This window comes from Tachysurus vachellii, chromosome 4 (genome assembly GCF_030014155.1).
Source record: "Tachysurus vachellii isolate PV-2020 chromosome 4, HZAU_Pvac_v1, whole genome shotgun sequence".
Taxonomy (NCBI): domain Eukaryota; kingdom Metazoa; phylum Chordata; class Actinopteri; order Siluriformes; family Bagridae; genus Tachysurus; species Tachysurus vachellii.
The window spans coordinates 25,540,640-25,560,970 of NC_083463.1; the positions used below are offsets into that span (position 1 = coordinate 25,540,640).

Sequence of the window (20,331 nt, forward strand, 5' to 3'; positions counted from 1 at the left end):
AAGTACAAAGATGGTTAATGATAGGTTATCAAGGTAACTAGTGTTACCTTGTAGTTCTATGTGTTTTTAAAAGAAGATTCTATATGAATGATCTTCTCTTTGTGAATTCATTCAGAAATCTACATTTTAAACAAGCTCAAAGTCACTGCAATGTAAACACTCCTTAATATATAAAACCCACAGATGTTCAATTTGGTGTCTATGCTAAGTATAAGCTTAGCATTTGGCTTGATAACCTAAATGGATTATAACTATGTTGGGATTAATATTAAGAAGAACTTTGGCATACAAGAGAAATACAAACATACTGAGTCTAAATCTTAGAAATGAATGCAGTCAGCTAGTAATCTGTGTACTGAAGCTCCAAGGTGTGTGTCAAAAAAACAAAACCTTTGCTTCAGAACTCTATATCGGTGCTTGAGTCATTCTCTACACACAATGACTGTGACAATGTTCAATGATTTCTGAAGCTTTGTTCAGGCCCAAACATATAATTGCTATGGAAATTGAATCAAAAGAAGCTCAATCTCAGGCACACATTTCAGATGTCATTCATAGAAATAGTGGTATTAATTAGAGTGATCGACAATACAGAGATTTTATAAATTAACATAAGAAATTACTCTTACATGATATTTATACTTTACATTTATATTGTGCAAACCAAAAAAAAAAGGTTGCCTTTGATTTAAGTAATATTCAGCAATATGCTTCAAAACATTGGCGCTTCCATTAGGCAATTGTTTTGCCTACCAGATGGCATCAGAAAGTATCTAAAATAAAACACTTCACTTAATCAACCAGTATTCCATAATTTGCTTCAGAAAGCTTCATTTTGTCACACTTGGCTTCCTCAGTCACCTGAGGGCATGAAGGCTCCATACGAGGCCTTGAGTTCTGCAAACAGAACATGAAGCTGTCTGTTCTCTCTGTGCCACTTCTATTGGCATCTGTCTCTGATTTACACTTCCTGAAGTAAACAATCACTTCCTTGTTGATATTTAAGTGAAGATGAACATAAAAATTGTCTCAAGCATCTGTAGACTCACCACTGCTTTAAATCAAGTGTAACCCAATTATTCCTACAAAGGTCATTTTGATCGGATGAAAACATTAATCATGCCTTGGGAAAGTCTTTTTGTTGGGTTGGAATGTAACCTGTTTAATCCTGTTGATATCGTCTTTTGGCAGTATTTCGATGAGTCGAGCCCAAAACAGCCAACCAATCCATATTCAACATCCAAAGCTGCCGCTGAAAACATTGTGATGTCGTACTGGAGAAATCACAAGGTATTACAGTAGCATTGGTGAAAATAAGTGTCGTCTCTGTGATTTAATCATATTGCATTTACTTTACTGAGGTTTTAGTGTTGTTCTATTACCTTATTTTAGCTTCCTGTAGTAATTGCACGGAGCAGTAATGTATACGGGCCACGGCAGTATTATGAAAAGGTATGCAGAATGTTGCATTTTATTATTAAGTATTATCCAATTAATTTATGAGTATTTATTAGACATGTGAAGCTATTGTTGTCTTGATTAATTTTTTCTCTCAGGTCATTCCACGGTTTCTATGTCTCTTACAAGAAGACCAAAAATGGTAAGCCTTATTTTTCCTTATTTTCTTACATTAAAATTAGAAGAATTATTACCTAAGCATCCAGAGTTCTGCTTTCTTCCATATAGCACTATTCAGGGGACAGGCCTTCAGTCCCGTCACTTTCTTTATGTAGATGATGTGACCGAGGCACTCTTGATACTCATGAAAAGGGGCATCATGGGAGACATTTACAACGTTGCAGCCAACTTTGAAATAGCTATCATACAGCTAGCCAGAGAACTGGTAAAGATGGTAAGATCTTTTACCAGATTTTAAATGACTGCTTTTCTCAGCATTATTTCTTTTCTGTTTAAATATCACTCGCATAGTTTATGCACTGAAGAAATTTGATAACATTCTGGTAGAGCATAATATTCAGGTAGAAGCTCTTCCTCACACTGATTGTGAGAAGTGAAGAAGAGCTCTGAATAGTTTGGTACCACTAACCTGGTAGGTGGCAGGTGGTTGGGGTGCCTGGTGATGCAGATATTTCTTATTGTAAATGCACATTATTGCTGGCAGAGCTGTCCTTGGCAAGAAAAATTGGCAAATCTATACAAGACATTTTTGTTTTTATGGTACAGGCCGTTTTGGGTATCAGTTTATTCATCATAATATTTGTCTGTTTATTCTTTATCCACCATCTGAGCTATAAGCTCTATAATGAGTAGAGACATATATCAACAGATAATGGATTTTTATATCTGAACATAATTAGATTTTTACCAAAAAATGTATATGCATATAAAATAAACTGAAGCTTTCTTTTTTTTTCTTTTTTTACATATAATGTAACATTTAATCTGTATTTTCTGATCATTATTATAATTATTTGGAAATTATTTCCTAGGTGAAAAATGCTTCTAACGACAAGTTGGATGATTGGCTACTGTTTGTTGATGACAGGTGTGTATGAAATAATTATTTGTACATGCTTTTATATATAATATATATTCAGGACATATGTCTAGAGACTGATTTGTGTGTGTGTGTGTGTGTGTATAAGGCTGATAATACATTGACTGGCCAATTTGTTAGGCATACTTGATGGTATACACCAAGGGTTTTCAAATCTTTTCAGCCAGAGATTTGTATTTGTAAAAAAATAAATAAATAAATAAAATACTAATAATGGACCCCAAAATAACTCTTCTTATTTCTCAGTCACATACAAAAGACATTTTTTTTCACAGCAGTGAAATGGTAATTATATAGCTAATGCTAAATTAGCCATGAGCCTCAGTGGGCCTAGTGGGTTATGACTGTTTAGGAAATTCGGTATTCTTGACAATCCTGTAAAATCAGAAACATTCGTATCCTAGCAGTGTGTGTAAATTTACACATTTAAGAAGACTTCTGTGAACCTTGAGCTGAACAACTGTTGCCACAAAAAATAAGTGACCATATAGTGAATAGGTACAAAGGTTACGCTATTTTCAGTGCATATCACATGGATACTGTAAAAGAACATCTAAAAGACATCTAAAAGAATTGCAGAAGTAACTAAATAACCATGATGCCCATGCTGAACATCCCATCAAGACAATTAATCTGACTTTATATTATAGTTATATTATACAATTGTACAAGTCATTATCCCAGTATCAAGTGTCACCTAAAAGTGAAGTCTGGTTCCTTAAAGATTTTCTTTCATATTTTCATATTTCTTTTTGTCACCCTTGCTTGCTCAGTAGGGCACTAAATCTATATCCGTTCAGCCATACTGATACGGATTTTTGAAGGCTCTTCACAATTAGAATTTTAATATCAATAAATGCATATTGATTTGGATAAAACATTGAGATTTATTTTTGCATTTTAGACCTGTCAGTGACCTTAGGTACCCCATGATCTCAGAAAAGATGCACAAACTTGGATGGAAGCCAAAGGTACCATGGGAAGAAGGCATCAGAAGAACAAGTAAGGGCATCTTTTGCGTTTATCATATTATTACTCAAACATGGATCTGTTTTTTCATAAGATTTGATTTCATTAATTTGTTAATTTTCATGAAGATTTGTCATCATATATAAATTTGCATTAGACACTTTAAAACTTTACTAATTCTAGTTACTAATGCTAGTAAAGTTTGATACTTTCTTGACTTTTAACTACACTACCATGGCCATATTTGGCTGACTTCAACAAGAGGAAATAACAGCTATACAGATGCTTGTGCTGATGTTTTAATGTCTAGGGTCATGTGGTTACATGGCCACATGCATACATATGTATACATACTCAAGAAGTCTTGGATGTTCTTCTTTCAATATTCTTGATTGATCATTGTTTAGCGTTATCATATTATGGGCATAATTGTATACATACATTTGGATTATATACATACATTTTAATGTTTGCTTTCCTTTCAGTTAAATGGTATGACGAGAACAAAAGCTACTGGCAAATGGTCACTGAAAAAGACCTTCAAGGGTGTTAATGATGGAACCTTTTATTTCAAAATGCAAAGACCCATCGTCACAAATGTATATTTGTATATTTACTTCAAACGATGACTTAATTAGAAACAAATTTTGATATTTTTTGCCACAATGTGAACTATGCAGGTTTTAATAGCATTTTTATTAAAATCACACTTTCAATTTCCTTGTGTTTTTATATATACACTATTGCCAGAGATATAATCAAACACCTGACCAGACCAGTCAAACTCGTGTGCTGTTAATGATCTCCACTCATCTGGGAAGACTTTACAGATTTTGGAGAACGTCAGTAGGGATTTGTTCACTCAGCCATGTGGTCATCATATATAGGTGTGATGGTCAGTGCTGACATTTGTTCATAAAGGTGTAGGTTGAAAGTGGAAAAGTGGAACTGTGACCTACTTAAGATCAAGCACAATTAGCTTTTCCTCAATTCAGAACAATCAGTATTAAAAAGAGGTGTCTAAATTATTGAAATGTACAGCATAATGTCTGCACATGAATAATGAAGTCACTCCTACCTTTGTGATATATAGTGAGATTGCTTTTCCCATGTGAATTGTCACAATGGACTTTATTGTAAATTATGTATTTTCACACCACACCCTTTAATTTTTATACTTTGATTGTTTATTTAATTTAATCTGTGCCATTTTCTTGTCTTGTACTGGAAGGTTTGTGGAACATGTCATTCTTGATTTGTATATTTCCTACTACCTTAATAAAAAAAATACTGCTATACTGATAAGGCTGATTTCCAATTTCTTGTATTTTGGTTGGTCTGTATGAAATTCCTCTGACATTTAAAAGATAGCTAATGTAGTCTACAGAATAACATGTTACTTCTGAAGCTTTGCTTCAACTAGGTTTTTTAGTATATTATGTCACAGCTGATATGGAGTGCATTATAATAGCTTCCATTTTTGAGAGGTGGGAGAAAACTGGTGAACCCAGAGCAAACCCACATGGACACTGTATTGTATGTAAAATGTGTTTCAAATTTGCATCACTGTGTCACGGTTACATGTAACAAGCAGATACAGGACAAAAAGAAAAAGACATTTCTTAGATGTGAATCCAGGTATATTGAGAGATTGTAGCCTTACTGTGAAAATTAATTAATATGAATTAACTGATGTGACATAAGTGGGTTTGGTAAGCATCAATATAGAGTTGACTCCCAATAGTTTGAGGTAGATACATTTTTTTCATAAGGTTCTAAAATTGTCATGAGTAACTTATTTCTCACATTTATATGTACATGCATAATATGAAACAATCGTTGCCCATTTTATTATACCATTTTCTTCCATTCCTTAATGGGGATGGTGAATGTACAAAGCTTAACCATTTCAGGTTAACTAGAGCATGATACTGCTACCACACTTTATCACAGTAATGGTGTTATCTGGGTGTTAGGCTGTATTCAGATTGTGCCAAACATAACACTTGACTTATCAGACACATTTTAATCAGAATCCCCAAATTCTTTTTCCAAAAGCTCTTAAATTCTATCATCTATCTATGAAGTCCAAAACCTGTCAAGAAAATACAGTATAAATGTTTTTTTTTCTTTTTTCTTCATTTTTGTAAATTTATTGCAGGAGACAAATGGTCAAAATGTTAATGGACCCCTTTATCCATCCCTGTTCTCAAATGTTTTGGGTAAACTCCAATGTTTGAACACATTACATGTTTGTAATGTGTAAAAAAGTGTGTCACATCCAGCTTGGAATAAAACAGAACAGATAAAACATGACAGACATGTTGATATAGAAAAATAGTCCAGGTCTGGTTGATGTGATACAATATAATGTGAGGTAAAGGAGGATTGATTTTTACCTGCTGCATAAACTGTTACATGTTAGTGGTGTTTCGAGATGAACAAATCTTTGAAGCTGCAGTGGTTTTTTCCTTCTTTTTAAAAACAGCATTAGACTCAGTGCTGTTAAGGAGCATCACACTGGTAATTAATAAATTAAGAAATTTCACAAAAAGAAGACAAATTCTGTTATTACTTTGTAAAAAAAAACAAAAAAAAAAACAGTTGATTCACATTAGTTCAATTTAAAAAAAATTAATATTAAAAATTACATTTTGACCCAATATTGACTGTTTTTTTTTTTTGCTAACAGTGATTTGCCGCCACCTTGGAATGTTTAGTTTCATATTTAAAGTATCAAATAGGTACAGTTAATGCTGACAGGTTGAGTGTGAGGTATAATATAGCAGTGTCGGGTCGAGTGGCAGGTCTCTTTGACAGCTGCCACCACACAGAAACATTTTACTTCTACTGATGAGAGTGGTAGGCCTGCTGATGCTGAGCCTGCTTTAACAGTTAAGTCTGCAGCATAGTCTCCCTGGTGAGTCCCCTGTTCCTGACAACCAGCATGTTTATATAGTAAACCAGCAAGCTACATGAAATGTACATGTAATTATGGACAAATTAGATGAATTGGTAAATTTGAATTAGTAAATTAAAATTTTGGGTTAAAAAAGTAAAGTTTAAAATTAAGTTACTATTCATCTCTAACATCTATCTCTAATGAGCAAGCCTGAGGTGATGGTGACAGGGAAAAACTCCCTGAGATGATATGAGGAAGAAACCTTGAGAGGAACCAGACTCAGAAGAGAACCTCATCCTCATTCAGGTGACACTCTACAGTAAATATTGTAAATGTAAATAATGTCCTTTCTACAATAGTTGAAAATAGTATAGTCGAGTGAAATTGTGCAAATTGTGAAATTCTGCCATCCTCAAATGTTCACTGATAAAGACCCGAGTACAAAGCTGACTGGGTCACAAGCTGTCTATACAGATCTATCCCAGCAGAGTGCACCACCAAGCTAAGAGACTCCAACCAGGGGTATGGTGTCAGGATGGATCAGGTAGATCCGGAAAGAAGAAACGGTCACACTGGGAACTCAGTACATGGGAGCTTGGGAGTGGCATGCAAGTTTCAGATGGGCCAAGCACATCTTCTTTAAAAGGAAGATTATCTTTAAATGGCAATGAGAGCATTACATTCTCAACACCTCTTTCTTTCTCTCTCTCTAAAAATTTTGTGATACTTGTTGATCTCCTGGGATTTTCATGTACAACAGTATGTAAATAGAAGTCAGAAAGTCAGGCCTATAACTATAACTACACCTATAACTAAAACTTATATAACCATTTTGTACAATTGTGACACAAGTGAGGCACATTTGATAGTAGGAACCAGAATTTGGCACGAACTGCCTGAATCCATGGACACAATCTGCCTGGTGGAGGTGGCTTTTTGTACAATATGCGGCAGCAGTAGTGTGTGTAACAAACACGGATGATGTGATGACTGACAGTTCTGATAATGCAGTACTTATGCTATGAAGCAGGGAATATAATTATGGTGAGTTGTTGATCTTGTGTTGTACAAGTCCTGGGGAGTGGGCGGGGGGGGGGGGGGGGTGTTGCAGTCTGTTTCTCTCCCGTTTTGTTGCTGCTCCAAACCAGATGGTGATGGATGTGCACAGGACGGATTCAATGACTGCAGAACCAGACTGCAGGTGTAGAACCTTCAAGTTTCTGGGAAATGGTAGTGCCCAGAAACTTGAAGGCCTCCACAGATGACACCGTGCTGTTGGATATTGTGAGGGGGAGTAGTGTTGAGGGGTCTTTCCTAAAGTCCACTATCATCTGTCAGTGATCCACTGACAGATGGAAGGGGTTATAGTGAGCCTTAGGAGTTTGGAGTGGAGAATTTCTGGAATTATTGTATTAAAAGCCTAACTGAAGAAATATACACTTGCTGCTTATTGCACTTCTGGTTAGACGCCAAACTCCATTTCTTTGCCTTGTACTTGTAAATGTGTAATGACAATAAAGTTGAATCTAATCTAATCTTTTCTAATAATTCATTCATCTTCTACCGCTTATCCGAACTATTCTTGGGTCACGGGGAGCCTGTGCCTATCTCAGGCGTCATCGGGCATCAAGGCAGGATACACCCTGGACGGAGTGCCAACCCATCGCAGGGCACACACACTCTCATGACCGGGGGAGGAAACCGGAGTACCCGGAGGAAACCCCCGAGGCATGGGGAGAACATGCAAACTCCACACACACAAGGCGGAGGCGGGAATCGAACCCCCAACCCTGGAGGTGTGAGGCGAACATGCTAACCACTAAGCCACCGTGCCCCCCCACCCCCCAATTTTATTTTATTTTATTTTATTTTATTTTATTTTATCTAATGATGTATTCAAGTTAACATGGACCAGAATTTTAAAAGAATGTTTCCAACATCTTGTGGAAGCTTTGTTATGAAAAATTGAGGCTGTTTTGAGAGCAATGGGAGACCACTCAGTGTATCCTGTTCAAGTGGTGTCCTGCCAAAGATATAATTATAAAGACACACACAAAAAATAATTTGTGTTTATATTTTTTGTCCTTGCCTCTGCACAGGGAAAAGAAACAAAGACAAAAAGAAACAGAAAGCTGGCAGCTTTCCAATGGCTCGTTTCAGTCCAGTTTAATGCATATATGTTTCTTTATATGCAAGTGTAGTGATAATGTAAAACGATTCTCAACAAATAATTCACACAGAAAATCCTTTAGATTGGCTCAAAACGACAGGGATACTAAAGAGAAGTCATAATATTCCTTCATCAGTCTCAAAAACATGATTTCTCTGTAAACAAATGTATATTTCTCAAAATTTCAGATCATAAAGAATGCCCCATGACAATTATCAATCATGTACCAATATCATTCAAAATAATCAAACCCACAAACAACGAAATTGCAGATGGTGCTTTAATTTGTCATTATTCACTGAACTGGAAAGGAAAAACAAGGACCAACATCACAATGATCTTTGACCTTATGTAAGCATTGATGTTTGCACATGCTTGCATGAGAAAGATCAGTGTGTTTGTGTGTCTGATTCTTGGTCTGAAAGTTTAATTAGTCCACCTGTTAAATCTAATACCTGAGGACAATCAACAGGATTTAAGATACATGCATGTATGTGTGTCATATAAGCACTTATAGGGTCCCACCTCCAGATCCTTCCTACCCTAAAGTAAAAGAAACATTTAAATCAGTCATGTTTAATTGTATCCAGGACAGGACAACAGTTGTCAGGACAGTAAAGACTGTTTAACTGAAGTGAGTGTGTGAGAGACAGAAGCAGAAGTGGACAGAAACTTGTGAAATCTAAATGATTCTCAAATTTTGTTTAATTATCTAAATGGTCTTAAGGATGTTTTTACATGTATATTTCAGAATAAAAGTCAATGTTTTTTTTACTTGGGTTTGGACTATGGTGTGCCCAAATTACCTTTGTGTAAATCTTTGACTACACCCTGACTCTTAGTTACCTGATAGTTCACTCATCTTACTTCTGTGTTCTGATCAGCCAGAAAGTTTGACAACACACCTGTTAAATATGATATTTTACAGCATTAAATAGAATTTAAGAAACATTAATACCAGGTGGACATAACACTTAACAGCATTAAATATACTTTCCAAAATATTATCACCTCTTAAATATAATACAAATATGCAAAGAATATCTATATAACAGCGTAGAAAATCTATTTCAGATGATATTTACTACATCAGTGGGTCAAACGTTTACATACAATTTAGCAGTTGATGCTATAGCTTTTCTATTGCTTTAACTAGAATCAAGCTCACAGGAAAAGCCATTCCACAAGCTTCTCATACTACTTTACCAGTATTTTTACCTGTTCTTCCTGACAGAGCTGGTGTAACTTCACTTGCACGTTTTTCACTTCAGTCCAGAAATTTCCGTCAGGATTCAGTTCAAAACTTGATGGCCATTACAATACTTACACTTTGTTGTCTTATTTGTTATAACATTGAGTTATGCTTAGTATTATTGTCCTGCTACAAGACACAGTTGCAATTAAGTTCTAAATTTCTAGCTCACATCATCTATTTTCTGACCAGTCCCTCCAGCAAAAATGGACACCAAGATGCAGTCACAGTTCACAACTTAGATGGCAAATAAAATCATCACCTTTTCCATCACCCACCATATTTTCCCTCCATATATAGGGATGCTCATTAAGGCCAAATATTATGTAGTTACTTCTTCAGTCTTCTAGTTAATTCTTCAGGTGTATGGAAACTGGTCTTATGGAGGTCCATGTAGTTTCTGTGGTATCAGTCGAGTTGCTTGGATTTTCTCGTGGTGTCAACTTCTACTTTCTAGAAATTTAAACTTTACAGGAATTTAAAAAATAAATTAATTAATTTTAAAAAAAAGTGTTCCAGTCCTGTTTTCTGTTGACTCAGGAGGCAAGTTTCGAAAATTCACTTTATTAAGAACAAACATTTATTTGAAATATTACAAAAAAGTAGTTCTATACATAAGGATTTCCTATTTGAAGAAAGTTTCTCCAATGTGAGTGGAAAATATAAGAAAAGAAAAAAAAAAAAGTTTCTTTTTTATTTTATTCATTTTTGCTCATCTGTGTTTTCAGTAAATGTTATTATACATAACTTTTTTTAAACCTTTGACAAATCAAGCACCATTTAAGTAAAACTAATGTTTTTATTATAAACTAATAAAATAGTTTGAAGTGCATAATTCTATGAATTTTCCTTATAATCAGTATCACACAACAATTCTTGAAACACACTGAGTACTTATTTAAGCACAGTTACTGAGTTTTGTTGATGGACCTTGAAAGAAGATCTGACAAAATAATGTGATCCTAAATTTTTACTGTACATTTTTTTCTGAGATATTGTGATTTTAATTAAAAAAAAAAAAAAAAAATTATAACCATTATACTTATATAATTAGGATTATGTCTTTTAACCATCCATTTATTAAATCCAATAAAACTACAATATCTGATCAGAAATAAAATAGCTCAAACAGTGGAAATTTAGAAAAAAATGTCTCTTTTCAAAATCCTAAAATAGGCTTCAAGAAAACAAAACAACAAAAAATACTTCTGTAACTTCCTGGGTTAAAAAAGGAAGTGCCAGTCTGAGCTGCCTTCTTTTGGTAACCCATCGTAAGTGAATTTGAACATATTTCTTTGTATTTCTCAGCAGAATTCAAAATCTGAAGCTTCAACGTACACATGACGTGACACAGCTAAGTATGGTGACCCATACTGGCAAGGTCCTTCTTGGATTAAACTCACAAATCATTGGTTACTAAAACAAAGAACATTGCTGCATTATTGGCCTCCATATGGAAGACATAGGAGTTTCATGAGAGGAGGAAACATGACCAACCATCAAGAATTCACTGAAAATCATTAGTGTAGTATACTCTATGCTAGAAAATTTTATGAGCTCCAACTAAACACACACTGAGGTCTGTGAAATAATGATCATATAATAAGTAAGTCTATGCACTTCACAATTTTTAAAGTTCACACAGGTTCATTATGTAACAACAGTTACAATAGACCTCTGCATCACATTGATGGATGTTCCCTGTTCTCAAGGCAAACTATTATCCAGCAAACTAAAATATGACAAGTGTAGATACAAAATTAAAAATGGATGCTAAGATTAACTAAACCGGCTTGATTCATTTATAAATTCAGACATTCTTTAATTGCTTTTTTGCTTGTGACAGCCAAGTTTCCTACTCACAGCAGTATATTTAAACAATGCAGCATTAATTTCATAACTAGGTACCTCAGGTATCTCAGTATTTTGGTATGAATGATTTCCATCCATTACGATTTCACGTGACTAAGCAAGGCTAGTCAGGTAAGTGATGTCATCTGCAATCATTTCCTATTTTTTTTAGTGGCTTAATATATTAAAAAAAATTGATACGACTTCTTACTTATTTCTTAACTCTATGCCTTATCCATTTTTTTGCAATGCATAATATAAAATGCACAGATAAAAAGGTCATTCTTCTTGTACTAAACCCAAATAATCAGAGTTTAAATAAAAGTGCATCTCTATATTATGTGTCTGAATAATGCACAGTTATTCAAAGAACCTCATAAAAGAAGGAAACCAAGCAATCCCACGTGAGAGAACCTCACTATAAAGACTGTAGAGGTCACTTCATTTTCAGGTCCTGACAGGTCCATTGGAGAGAGGGATCTTTTTTCACAGGGCTGAGCTCAATTGGTGTAGTCACCTCAGTGGGAACCTGCTCTTGCTCCTGAGTGCGGCAATGACGTGCGATAACCCATGCAGCACAGCCCAAATACACCAACGTCAGCACGGCAAAGTAAAAGAAGTACACAAAAAACTGGAATGATAAAAAAAACATCATTTGACAAAATGTAGCTAAAATGAACTCCAAACCAGTCTTCACCAAATTCCTTCATTAAATTTCAACATTGTGTATTCTGGTGCTACGTTTTCCCCCAATCAAAGGCCTTAAAAAGAAAACAAAGTGCTCTTTTAGTTTTGAAATAGCAGAAAAAAGCAATGTTACTCTGTTTCTTTTTCTTTCTTTAGGAAGTCAGTTAATGTTCTAATTCACAGATGAATCACATAAAGGGGGCAATCACAGTACATTTACACACTTTTTCAATATACAGTAGTACATTCACAAGGTAAAGACTGGATGGTTATTTATGGTAACCATCAAGCGTTTGGAGACTGGTGTCTGCTTTAGTAATGTATTGTTTAGGATTTTGTGTCTAGTTCTTTCATGCATAATTAACGCCTGACATTCATATGTAATCAACATCTGATGTTCCTGTGACCCACCTGTAATTGACATCTAAATGTAAAGGGGGAACCAAGTGGCTGATTACCTTGTGCCTGTTCCCCGACCCGTAAAGCAATCAACTGATCAATACACGTTATGACCCTGTGTTATCCAGTCAATTGTAAGTTATCCAGTAGGAGGTCCTAACTGTATCTGTCTATTGTTTGAAGGCCATTTGTTACCAGGTATAAAGTTTGGTCACCCAGTTTGGGTTATGTTCCAGAAAATTGCTATGCTACACAAACATCTTCAATAAACACTTTTCCCCTGAACTTTGTCCAACTTACTTGTCTTTTACGTATTAGAAGCATTCTAGTACGTTGGCGAGCCACCAAGCAGCCAAATTCAAGGAAAATCTAACAGTTTGACTCAAACTTGTGGAAACTTGTACTGTATTTCCCAACCTCCAAACAAGGATGGCAAAGAAAAGCCCCTCAACTTGACATGCCCACTTATCAACCTGTAGTCTTCTTAGTGGTTTCCTTCCCTATTTACAAAGGATGACCTTTGGGGATATTTTGAGTGATAACCATCTGGGGCACTGCAACCTACAGTACACTGAGCATCAGCTTTACATTATAAACTGTCTCACTGAATTACTTTGGATGGGTAAAAGCAAGCAGCAGGCATCTGGCTATGTGACATCAAATGATCATTTATGTTACACATAAGCAACAAAACAAATGTTATATTGCTCGTGCAAGGGGGCATGGTGGCTTAGTGGTTAGCACGTTCGCCTCACACCTCCAGGGTCGGGGTTCGATTCCCGCCTCCACCTTGTGTGTGTGGAGTTTGCATGTTCTCCCCGTGCCTCGGGGGTTTCCTCCAGGTACTCCGGTTTCCTCCCCCGGTCAAAAGACATGCTTAGTAGGTTGATTGGCATCTCTGGAAAATTGTCCCTAGTGTGTGACTGCGTGAGTGAATGAGTGTGTGTGTGCCCTGCGATGGGTTGGCACTCCGTCCAGGGTGTATCCTGCCTTGATGCCCAATGACGCCTGAGATAGGCACAGGCTACCTGTGACCCGAGGTAGTTCGGATAAGCGGTAGAAGATGAATGAATGAATGAATATTGCTCGTGCAAATAATACATTGTTACTTACCTGGGAGTGTACTGGCAGAGCCAGGCCTCTTTTTTCTACCACAATGAGAATAATAATAGTCTTCAAGATTGTTCCCAGGAAAGTGTTTATTCCAAAGACTAGAGCGCACAGCTCCTTAGTGAGAGAAGAGGCAATCTGAAAACTAATTTAAAACACAAAAGAGGAAAAAAAAAGGACAATTTTTATATTTTTCTGTATACAAATGTTTCTCTTATAACCCATCAGATTCCTCACCAGGATTTTTCTCTGATGATCAGAAGGGTTTCACAGCGATGAGACAGATGTCACAGCAGCAAGCACATTTACATGAACATGATGTTATGTGATCAAGATAAATTGCAATAAAGTGGTCACATAACTCATGACACAACCTGCTTGCACCTCACAGTTAAGCATGTTGAGAAAAACAAAGATGCTACCTTGAATCAATATGCAAAAGATCAACTCAATGATAGTGCATAACATTCCCACTGAAGGCTCTTTAATTATGAAGATGGTAAATTTCAATACTCACGTAGCAATAGGAACCAGGAATTGGTAGACGCCTCTGAAGAGGATATAGGTTACATAACACACCCATATGTTGGTGGTGGTGCCCATGAGAAGCAGCAAACCAGCCTGGGTTGCAGTGATCACCCCAATTACCAGCTCGGACCAGACTGTCCATCTGATCTTCACAAATCCTGCCGTAAATGACGTGATCGCTCCTGGGACAAATCAAACTAAGCGTTAGTTATTAAAGCACTAATCAAATTCTAACCATCATCACACCATTCAAGGAAAATTATCAATTTAAAAAAAACTTAACATACTACTTGCCTATTGTATCTATAATGAGAACTTCACATTGCACAGTACGGCTGCTGATAAATTCTGAACTTTGGCTGGTCCGTAATATTAAAAAAGAGCTGTATAATCTGTCCGTCTGCAGAATCAATTTGATCAGTCAAATGTAGGCGGAATGTCAGAGTTAAACTTCACATGAACAAAAACAAAGCCCTATATGAATAAACCACTGATACATTTTTAAGTGAAGTTTCCACACGGTGCTTATGAGGGAGCCATGTTACAATAGTAGTGTGCCTTGCAATATATAACAAGCGATGTGCCCTTCGTTCATTTTAACATGAACTCTTTGTTTTTTATTTGCACCGTAATTAAAACATCCACAAAAACATCTCTATAACAAAAAATAAATAAATAAAAGGACCAGCCTGAATACAAACAAGACACAATAAAAGTGCCTAATTGCACATTACAAGCCTGTCTCAATATGACTATCATAAAAGGTCAATCATTAAAACATTGTGTACTCATTAAACATCATAAAATCTGATAAGATTTTAACATAAGGTAGCTTTAAGGGGGAAAACGACCAGTTCTAGAAGGCAAACATTATGCAATGTCCTAAAATCTAGGCATTGACATTTATGTGCATCTAATTAATTAGCTTGTTATTTAACACTGCACAAATTATACAATAAACATACAGAAATCTGATCAAATAAACAAGTTTAGGCATTGTGTTTCTGACTGCAATTGAAAAAAGGACCCAGTAATTTATAAAAATTCAGGATTAAAGATTCAGGACTGAAGATGGTAATATGAAATCATTTATTAACCCAAGCCTTGTGCTGTGGGTTATTCCCCTTGATGGCTGTAGTTTCTTATACATCACAGATCCTGTGTAACTCACCAAGCAGAGTCGAGGCCGCTTCAACTCCTCCATTATAGACATGCTTCTGCTCCGTGGCTTGATTCAACGTGTTCCACAGGATATGCACATAGAACACCACCAGATAATAGCCAGTGGAGTTGAACACCCACCACAGGCTCCAGAGTCTCAGGCTGGGGACTTTCACAACATTGCGCATCTCCTTAAACATTCCGATTAACATGAAATTCATCCTGGAGGAGGTTTTCTGACTGCAAGAGCCACTTGCTAAAGCTTTTTCACCTTCTGTAATCATTTCATCAGGTTTAATTTTGGCAAGTTCTGACTGAGTCGCAGTTTTCTCTTCATCTCTGTTGTTTTGGTTGAAAAACAGACTTCGTTTTGGCCAAGGCAAGCACGTGGAAAGCAACAGACCAAAAGAGACAAAGCCCAATGAGATGGCACTTAGCGTATTGTATGAGATGCCAGTTAGTGACATACACAGCTGGCCTGTCACTGAACTAATAAACACACCTAGCAGCACAGAGGAGCGTGAGTAACTTGCTACACGCTGATACAGATTTGCTGGCACAAGTGAAAAAATGTAAGAGGAGTAGGCCACACGTGCCGCCATCGTTATGCCATAAAAGAACTCCATGAACTGCATCTGCAACAAGGTGGTGCCCAGCAGCAGTAGGAGCCAAATGGAGACATGGCTCATGCTTTGCAGGACCAAGACAGGCTTATAGCGCAAGTAATCTGTCAGCAGAAACACAGGCACCAGTACAGCCATGTATGAATATGACAGCACTGGGTTAATCTCATTTGTGACCTGTAGGGACCAGAAAAACAGAAAGCAATAAGAATTTAGAATGAGCTAACCCATTACAATGAACATAAAGCAGCCAACAAATTGTAGATACAGTTACTTCAAACTGCCTCAAGAGATCCATGGTCCCAAGTTCGTTTATAAGATCAGAATACTCTGAATACTATGGATACCATGTTCTCTCCCTGTGTTCGTGAGGGTTTCCCCAAACCTATCAAACACTTACCAATAGTTGTTCCATGCATAGGCTTCAGATCCACTGTGATCCTGACCAGGATAAAGCAATTATAAAAGAGGGATAAACGGATGAATGAAATCAAGGTTACTGACCTGACTGATGGTTCCTGAATAACACAACTTAAAAAATTACCATAATTACCCATTAATTTCTAAACTGAAATACAATGCCAATGCAATATCTCAAACTGAAGCACTGAGCAAGAATTATTATAAATATAAAGTTATTATAGACAGAAGCCTCAAACACACACACAACAGTTAATAGGGACACACAAAAAGGCTGAGCACGGAGAAGGATTTTGAGGCCTATGGGATTTGCCGGTTGACAGCATGTGTGACCCATTCAGCAGGAATGTAAACTTTGACCGAGTCTGTGCACAAGTACATGGGTTTGTAGTGTTTCAGCTGCAAGGGGCAATGCAGATGACTAGGACAACTAATCCAAAATAAATGACCACAGAGCACAAAAAAACAAACACAGAAACCAAAAACAAAGACTAAAGTTTAAAAAAAATTCGAGATAGAAAATGTGACAGTCATGAAAGAGAGAAGTAATGTATATATTAGAAATGCATGAAAATACATGCATAAACATTGTGACAGTTTCATTCCACCCTTTAATCCATATCTACAGACAAAAAAAAATAAAATAAAATTTAAAAAAAAAAAACGGTTTGGGCTGCATCTGCTCTTGGGCTGCATCTGCTCTTTTTTGTCAGCATGATTTGCTTGGTCTACTTTACCCCTTAGAATGAGGAGTCACTGCAAAACACAAAGTTTCAAACTTGTTCTGACCGATTATATTGATCTGTGATGGCACACTAAAGCTGTTTTGGAGACCTTACACCTTACCAAGATGCTTTGTTTTCTTTTCATTTGTCACCAGGCTGTTTCATACGGTGGCCGAGAAGTGCAAAACAAATGAACAAATCCGAAAACAAATTAACAAATCCGAAAAACAAATTTAACATTAAATACATTAAAATAACATTTAACAAATTTAACATTAAATACATTAACATATAATATTAAATAATATTAATGTGTTTTCGGATTTGTTAATGTGTTTTGCACTTCTCGGCCACCGTAGTTTCATGACTAGAGAACGTTCCACATCCAGAAAAGAAGGGTATAAAAAGGTCTACAATTTACAGTCTCCTCTGACAGTTATTAGAACAGCCAGGACAATTCTTTTGCTTTTTCAATGCACTGAAAACAATGTACTTTGTGAACAAATTCAGATCAGATTCATTAATTGCTGAATGAGACAATAGATTTAGAATTTCAGATTTAATTTCCTGATATTTAGATCTACATATGTAAACAACAGCTCTGAATGTCTACACCTGGTCGGAGCCATGGGTTTTGCCTTTGAACATCAAGTGTTAAATAATGTATTAAAGGTATAAACTGACATAAATATCAGAGATCTGTCAAATATGAAAAGCAAGACATTTTAAAAAAGAGGGAAGACTGAAGAAATTGCACAAGCTTTGGGCATAGCCAATACAACAATTTGTCCTGAAAAATAAAAATAAGAAACCACTAGAGCACAAACAGCCTGACATACAACAGACCAGACAAGAAAAACAGCATCAGCTTTAAACAGAAACATTATGAGAAACATACATTAAACATAACATTAAAGAAACATTAAGAAAAACTCGAAACAACAGTCAGTGATATCAACAACCTCCACAGGGCAGCAGTGAAAGTACTGTATGAGAAGCCATTATTTGAACCACCATTTGACATACAGACATACAGAGGCCATAATCACAGGATTCAAATCACTCATCAGAAGTAAGAATCAGAAGGCAGATTCACAAAGAATTGAAGATGAGCCTCAAAAGCTCTGTAACCAAAATAACCTATAAAACTAAAAGTGATGGGAAAACCAAAGTGTGGCAAATAAATCTGCCCATGACCAAAATATAGAAGCTGATGGATTGAGCATGGTGGAAGTACTGCCATGGCTAAGGGGCAAGTGGTAGCCCTTTGGTTAAGCCGTTAAACAATTGAATGTTTGAGAATCCCAGGTCCACCAGGCTGCCACTGCTGGACTCTTGAGCAAGGCCATTAACCCCCAATTGCTCAGTTGTATAAAATGAGATAACTATCGCTCTGTCGCTCTGAGTCGCTCTGAATAAGGGCACCTGCTAAACACTGTAAATGTAAATGCTAAAGCTCGCATGGTTGGAAACCGTATAATAAAGAGAATACAAGGTACAACCAAATAAATACAACATGCTGTTTAATATTCACAAAATCTGATACAGATATAAAATGACTAAGCATTTATTAAACTTAAACCTTAGTCACGTTTAACACCCACCTGCTCTCTGGTGAAGTTCTTCTCCATGCTAAGGAGGTAAGGAGTGATGAAAGACTCGCCTGGCTTCAGTTGAACCATGAAGCCGTAAAAACAGAGGAAGGTGACTGACCATTTCCAGGCCAGAGGTGTTTGCTGCTCAGTCTTCAGCTCGACCTTTGTAGAGTTGAGCTCATGCTCAGGTGGTTCCTTGATTTCTCCTTCACTTTTATTACAGTTTGTCATCATTTTATCCTTCATTTCCCCTGTTCCATTTACAGCAGAATATGCCATATTCTAAAGTAATCTAATCACAAAGCAGCGATTTCACTCTGCATTGATCTCAACTATTTCATAGACTAAAATCCTAACAAATGATTAAAAAAAAAAAGCAATTTGATTTGATCTTTGTAACCTATTTCCACAGCATAGACACGGCTCAGAAGCAGGGTCGTCCTACTTTAGAGTCTTTTCATAAATTCACAGGTGTTATGAAGCACACTTTCCATTTGCAAATAAGTGACACTTTGAACAAGTAAGTTAAGTGAGAGGTTAACCTTTGTTCAGCCTCCAAGTCTTACAAGGATTGAGAAATGTTTCTGCAAAACATAAAAACACAAGAAGAACATTCTCCAAAGTGTAAATGAAATTTTCCTATTAATAAACTCTAAATACAACCCAAATGGTGTACTGAGTGAACTGGACCTTAGGATATACACATTAACTATTATGATACAGATTAGTATTAAGTAGGTCTTATCCAAAGGTTGATTAAAATTCATTCATTTAACTGTTTATGACTTGATCCTACTTGCCATGCACGACTATCAAACAAACAAACAAAATGTCCACACCAATGGTATAAAAGACACAGACTATAGAAGTGTTTGTATATCTTACCACATCAGGCTAGTTTGTTGAGCAGAACAACAGGTCCAGACTTAAAGAGCTAACACAGATAAAACTTACTTGTGACAATGTCTTGTGTTTTCCTAAAGACAGTGAAACAAACCCCTCTCTATTTTAATCAATATTCCGACTTGTCTGACAATCCCCACGTGTGTCCATATCCAGAAGAGAACCGACGATTAATGTGTACTCACGTGACCTACACACGTGACTTACACACGTGACACATCCTGTTAAACTCAATGGCCGAATGATATGATACGTCGAGACGACGTAAAGATTTATAACCCAGCCATTTATAAGGCAAGAAAACACCTTTTTAACTTCAAATTAAAACGCTTATAACACGCGGATTATTGCTGGAAGTCGCCTGTATAAATGTGTTTGCGACCTTTGTTATTATTATTATTATTTTTTACATTTATCGTCGCTGTCTAATTGCATTGATTATTAATGTGTGCTTACAGCCTCTATAATGTCAGTGCTGTTGTGACCTCTCTCTCTCTCTCTCTCTCTCTCTCACTCAC

General features: G+C 36.3%; 2 protein-coding genes across 5 annotated transcripts in view; one reads left to right on the top strand and one right to left on the bottom strand.

Annotated features, from left to right (window-relative positions):
- The window catches only part of LOC132844753 (dTDP-D-glucose 4,6-dehydratase-like), a 6,864-nt gene extending 2,072 nt beyond the window's left edge, over window positions 1-4,792 (top strand). For both annotated transcript variants that reach the window (XM_060868535.1, XM_060868536.1), the window contains exons 7-13: window positions 1,192-1,290; window positions 1,393-1,452; window positions 1,557-1,600; window positions 1,687-1,852; window positions 2,451-2,506; window positions 3,423-3,520; window positions 3,973-4,792. In XM_060868535.1, the coding sequence (XP_060724518.1) occupies window positions 1,192-1,290; window positions 1,393-1,452; window positions 1,557-1,600; window positions 1,687-1,852; window positions 2,451-2,506; window positions 3,423-3,520; window positions 3,973-4,040 (591 nt within the window). In that variant the 3' untranslated portion in view covers window positions 4,041-4,792. The remainder of the gene's footprint in view (window positions 1-1,191; window positions 1,291-1,392; window positions 1,453-1,556; window positions 1,601-1,686; window positions 1,853-2,450; window positions 2,507-3,422; window positions 3,521-3,972) is intronic.
- A 5,660-nt stretch (window positions 4,793-10,452) lies between these two features.
- Window positions 10,453-20,006, bottom strand: slc19a1 (solute carrier family 19 member 1). Of its 3 annotated transcripts, none has more exons than XM_060868545.1 (6): window positions 19,865-20,006; window positions 18,920-19,494; window positions 15,558-16,347; window positions 14,376-14,568; window positions 13,862-14,003; window positions 10,453-12,293 (listed from the first exon to the last, which is right to left on the bottom strand). In XM_060868545.1, the coding sequence occupies exons 2-6, from the start codon at window positions 19,187-19,189 to the stop codon at window positions 12,099-12,101; spliced, it is 1,590 nt and encodes a 529-aa protein (XP_060724528.1). In that variant the 5' UTR covers window positions 19,190-19,494; window positions 19,865-20,006; the 3' UTR covers window positions 10,453-12,098. The 3 variants fall into 3 exon arrangements, with proteins under 3 accessions (XP_060724528.1, XP_060724527.1, XP_060724529.1); XM_060868544.1 differs by having other exon boundaries at window positions 19,796-19,992; XM_060868546.1 differs by lacking the exon at window positions 19,865-20,006 and adding an exon at window positions 16,571-16,611 and having other exon boundaries at window positions 18,920-19,054.
- Between the last annotated feature and the right edge of the window lie 325 nt (window positions 20,007-20,331).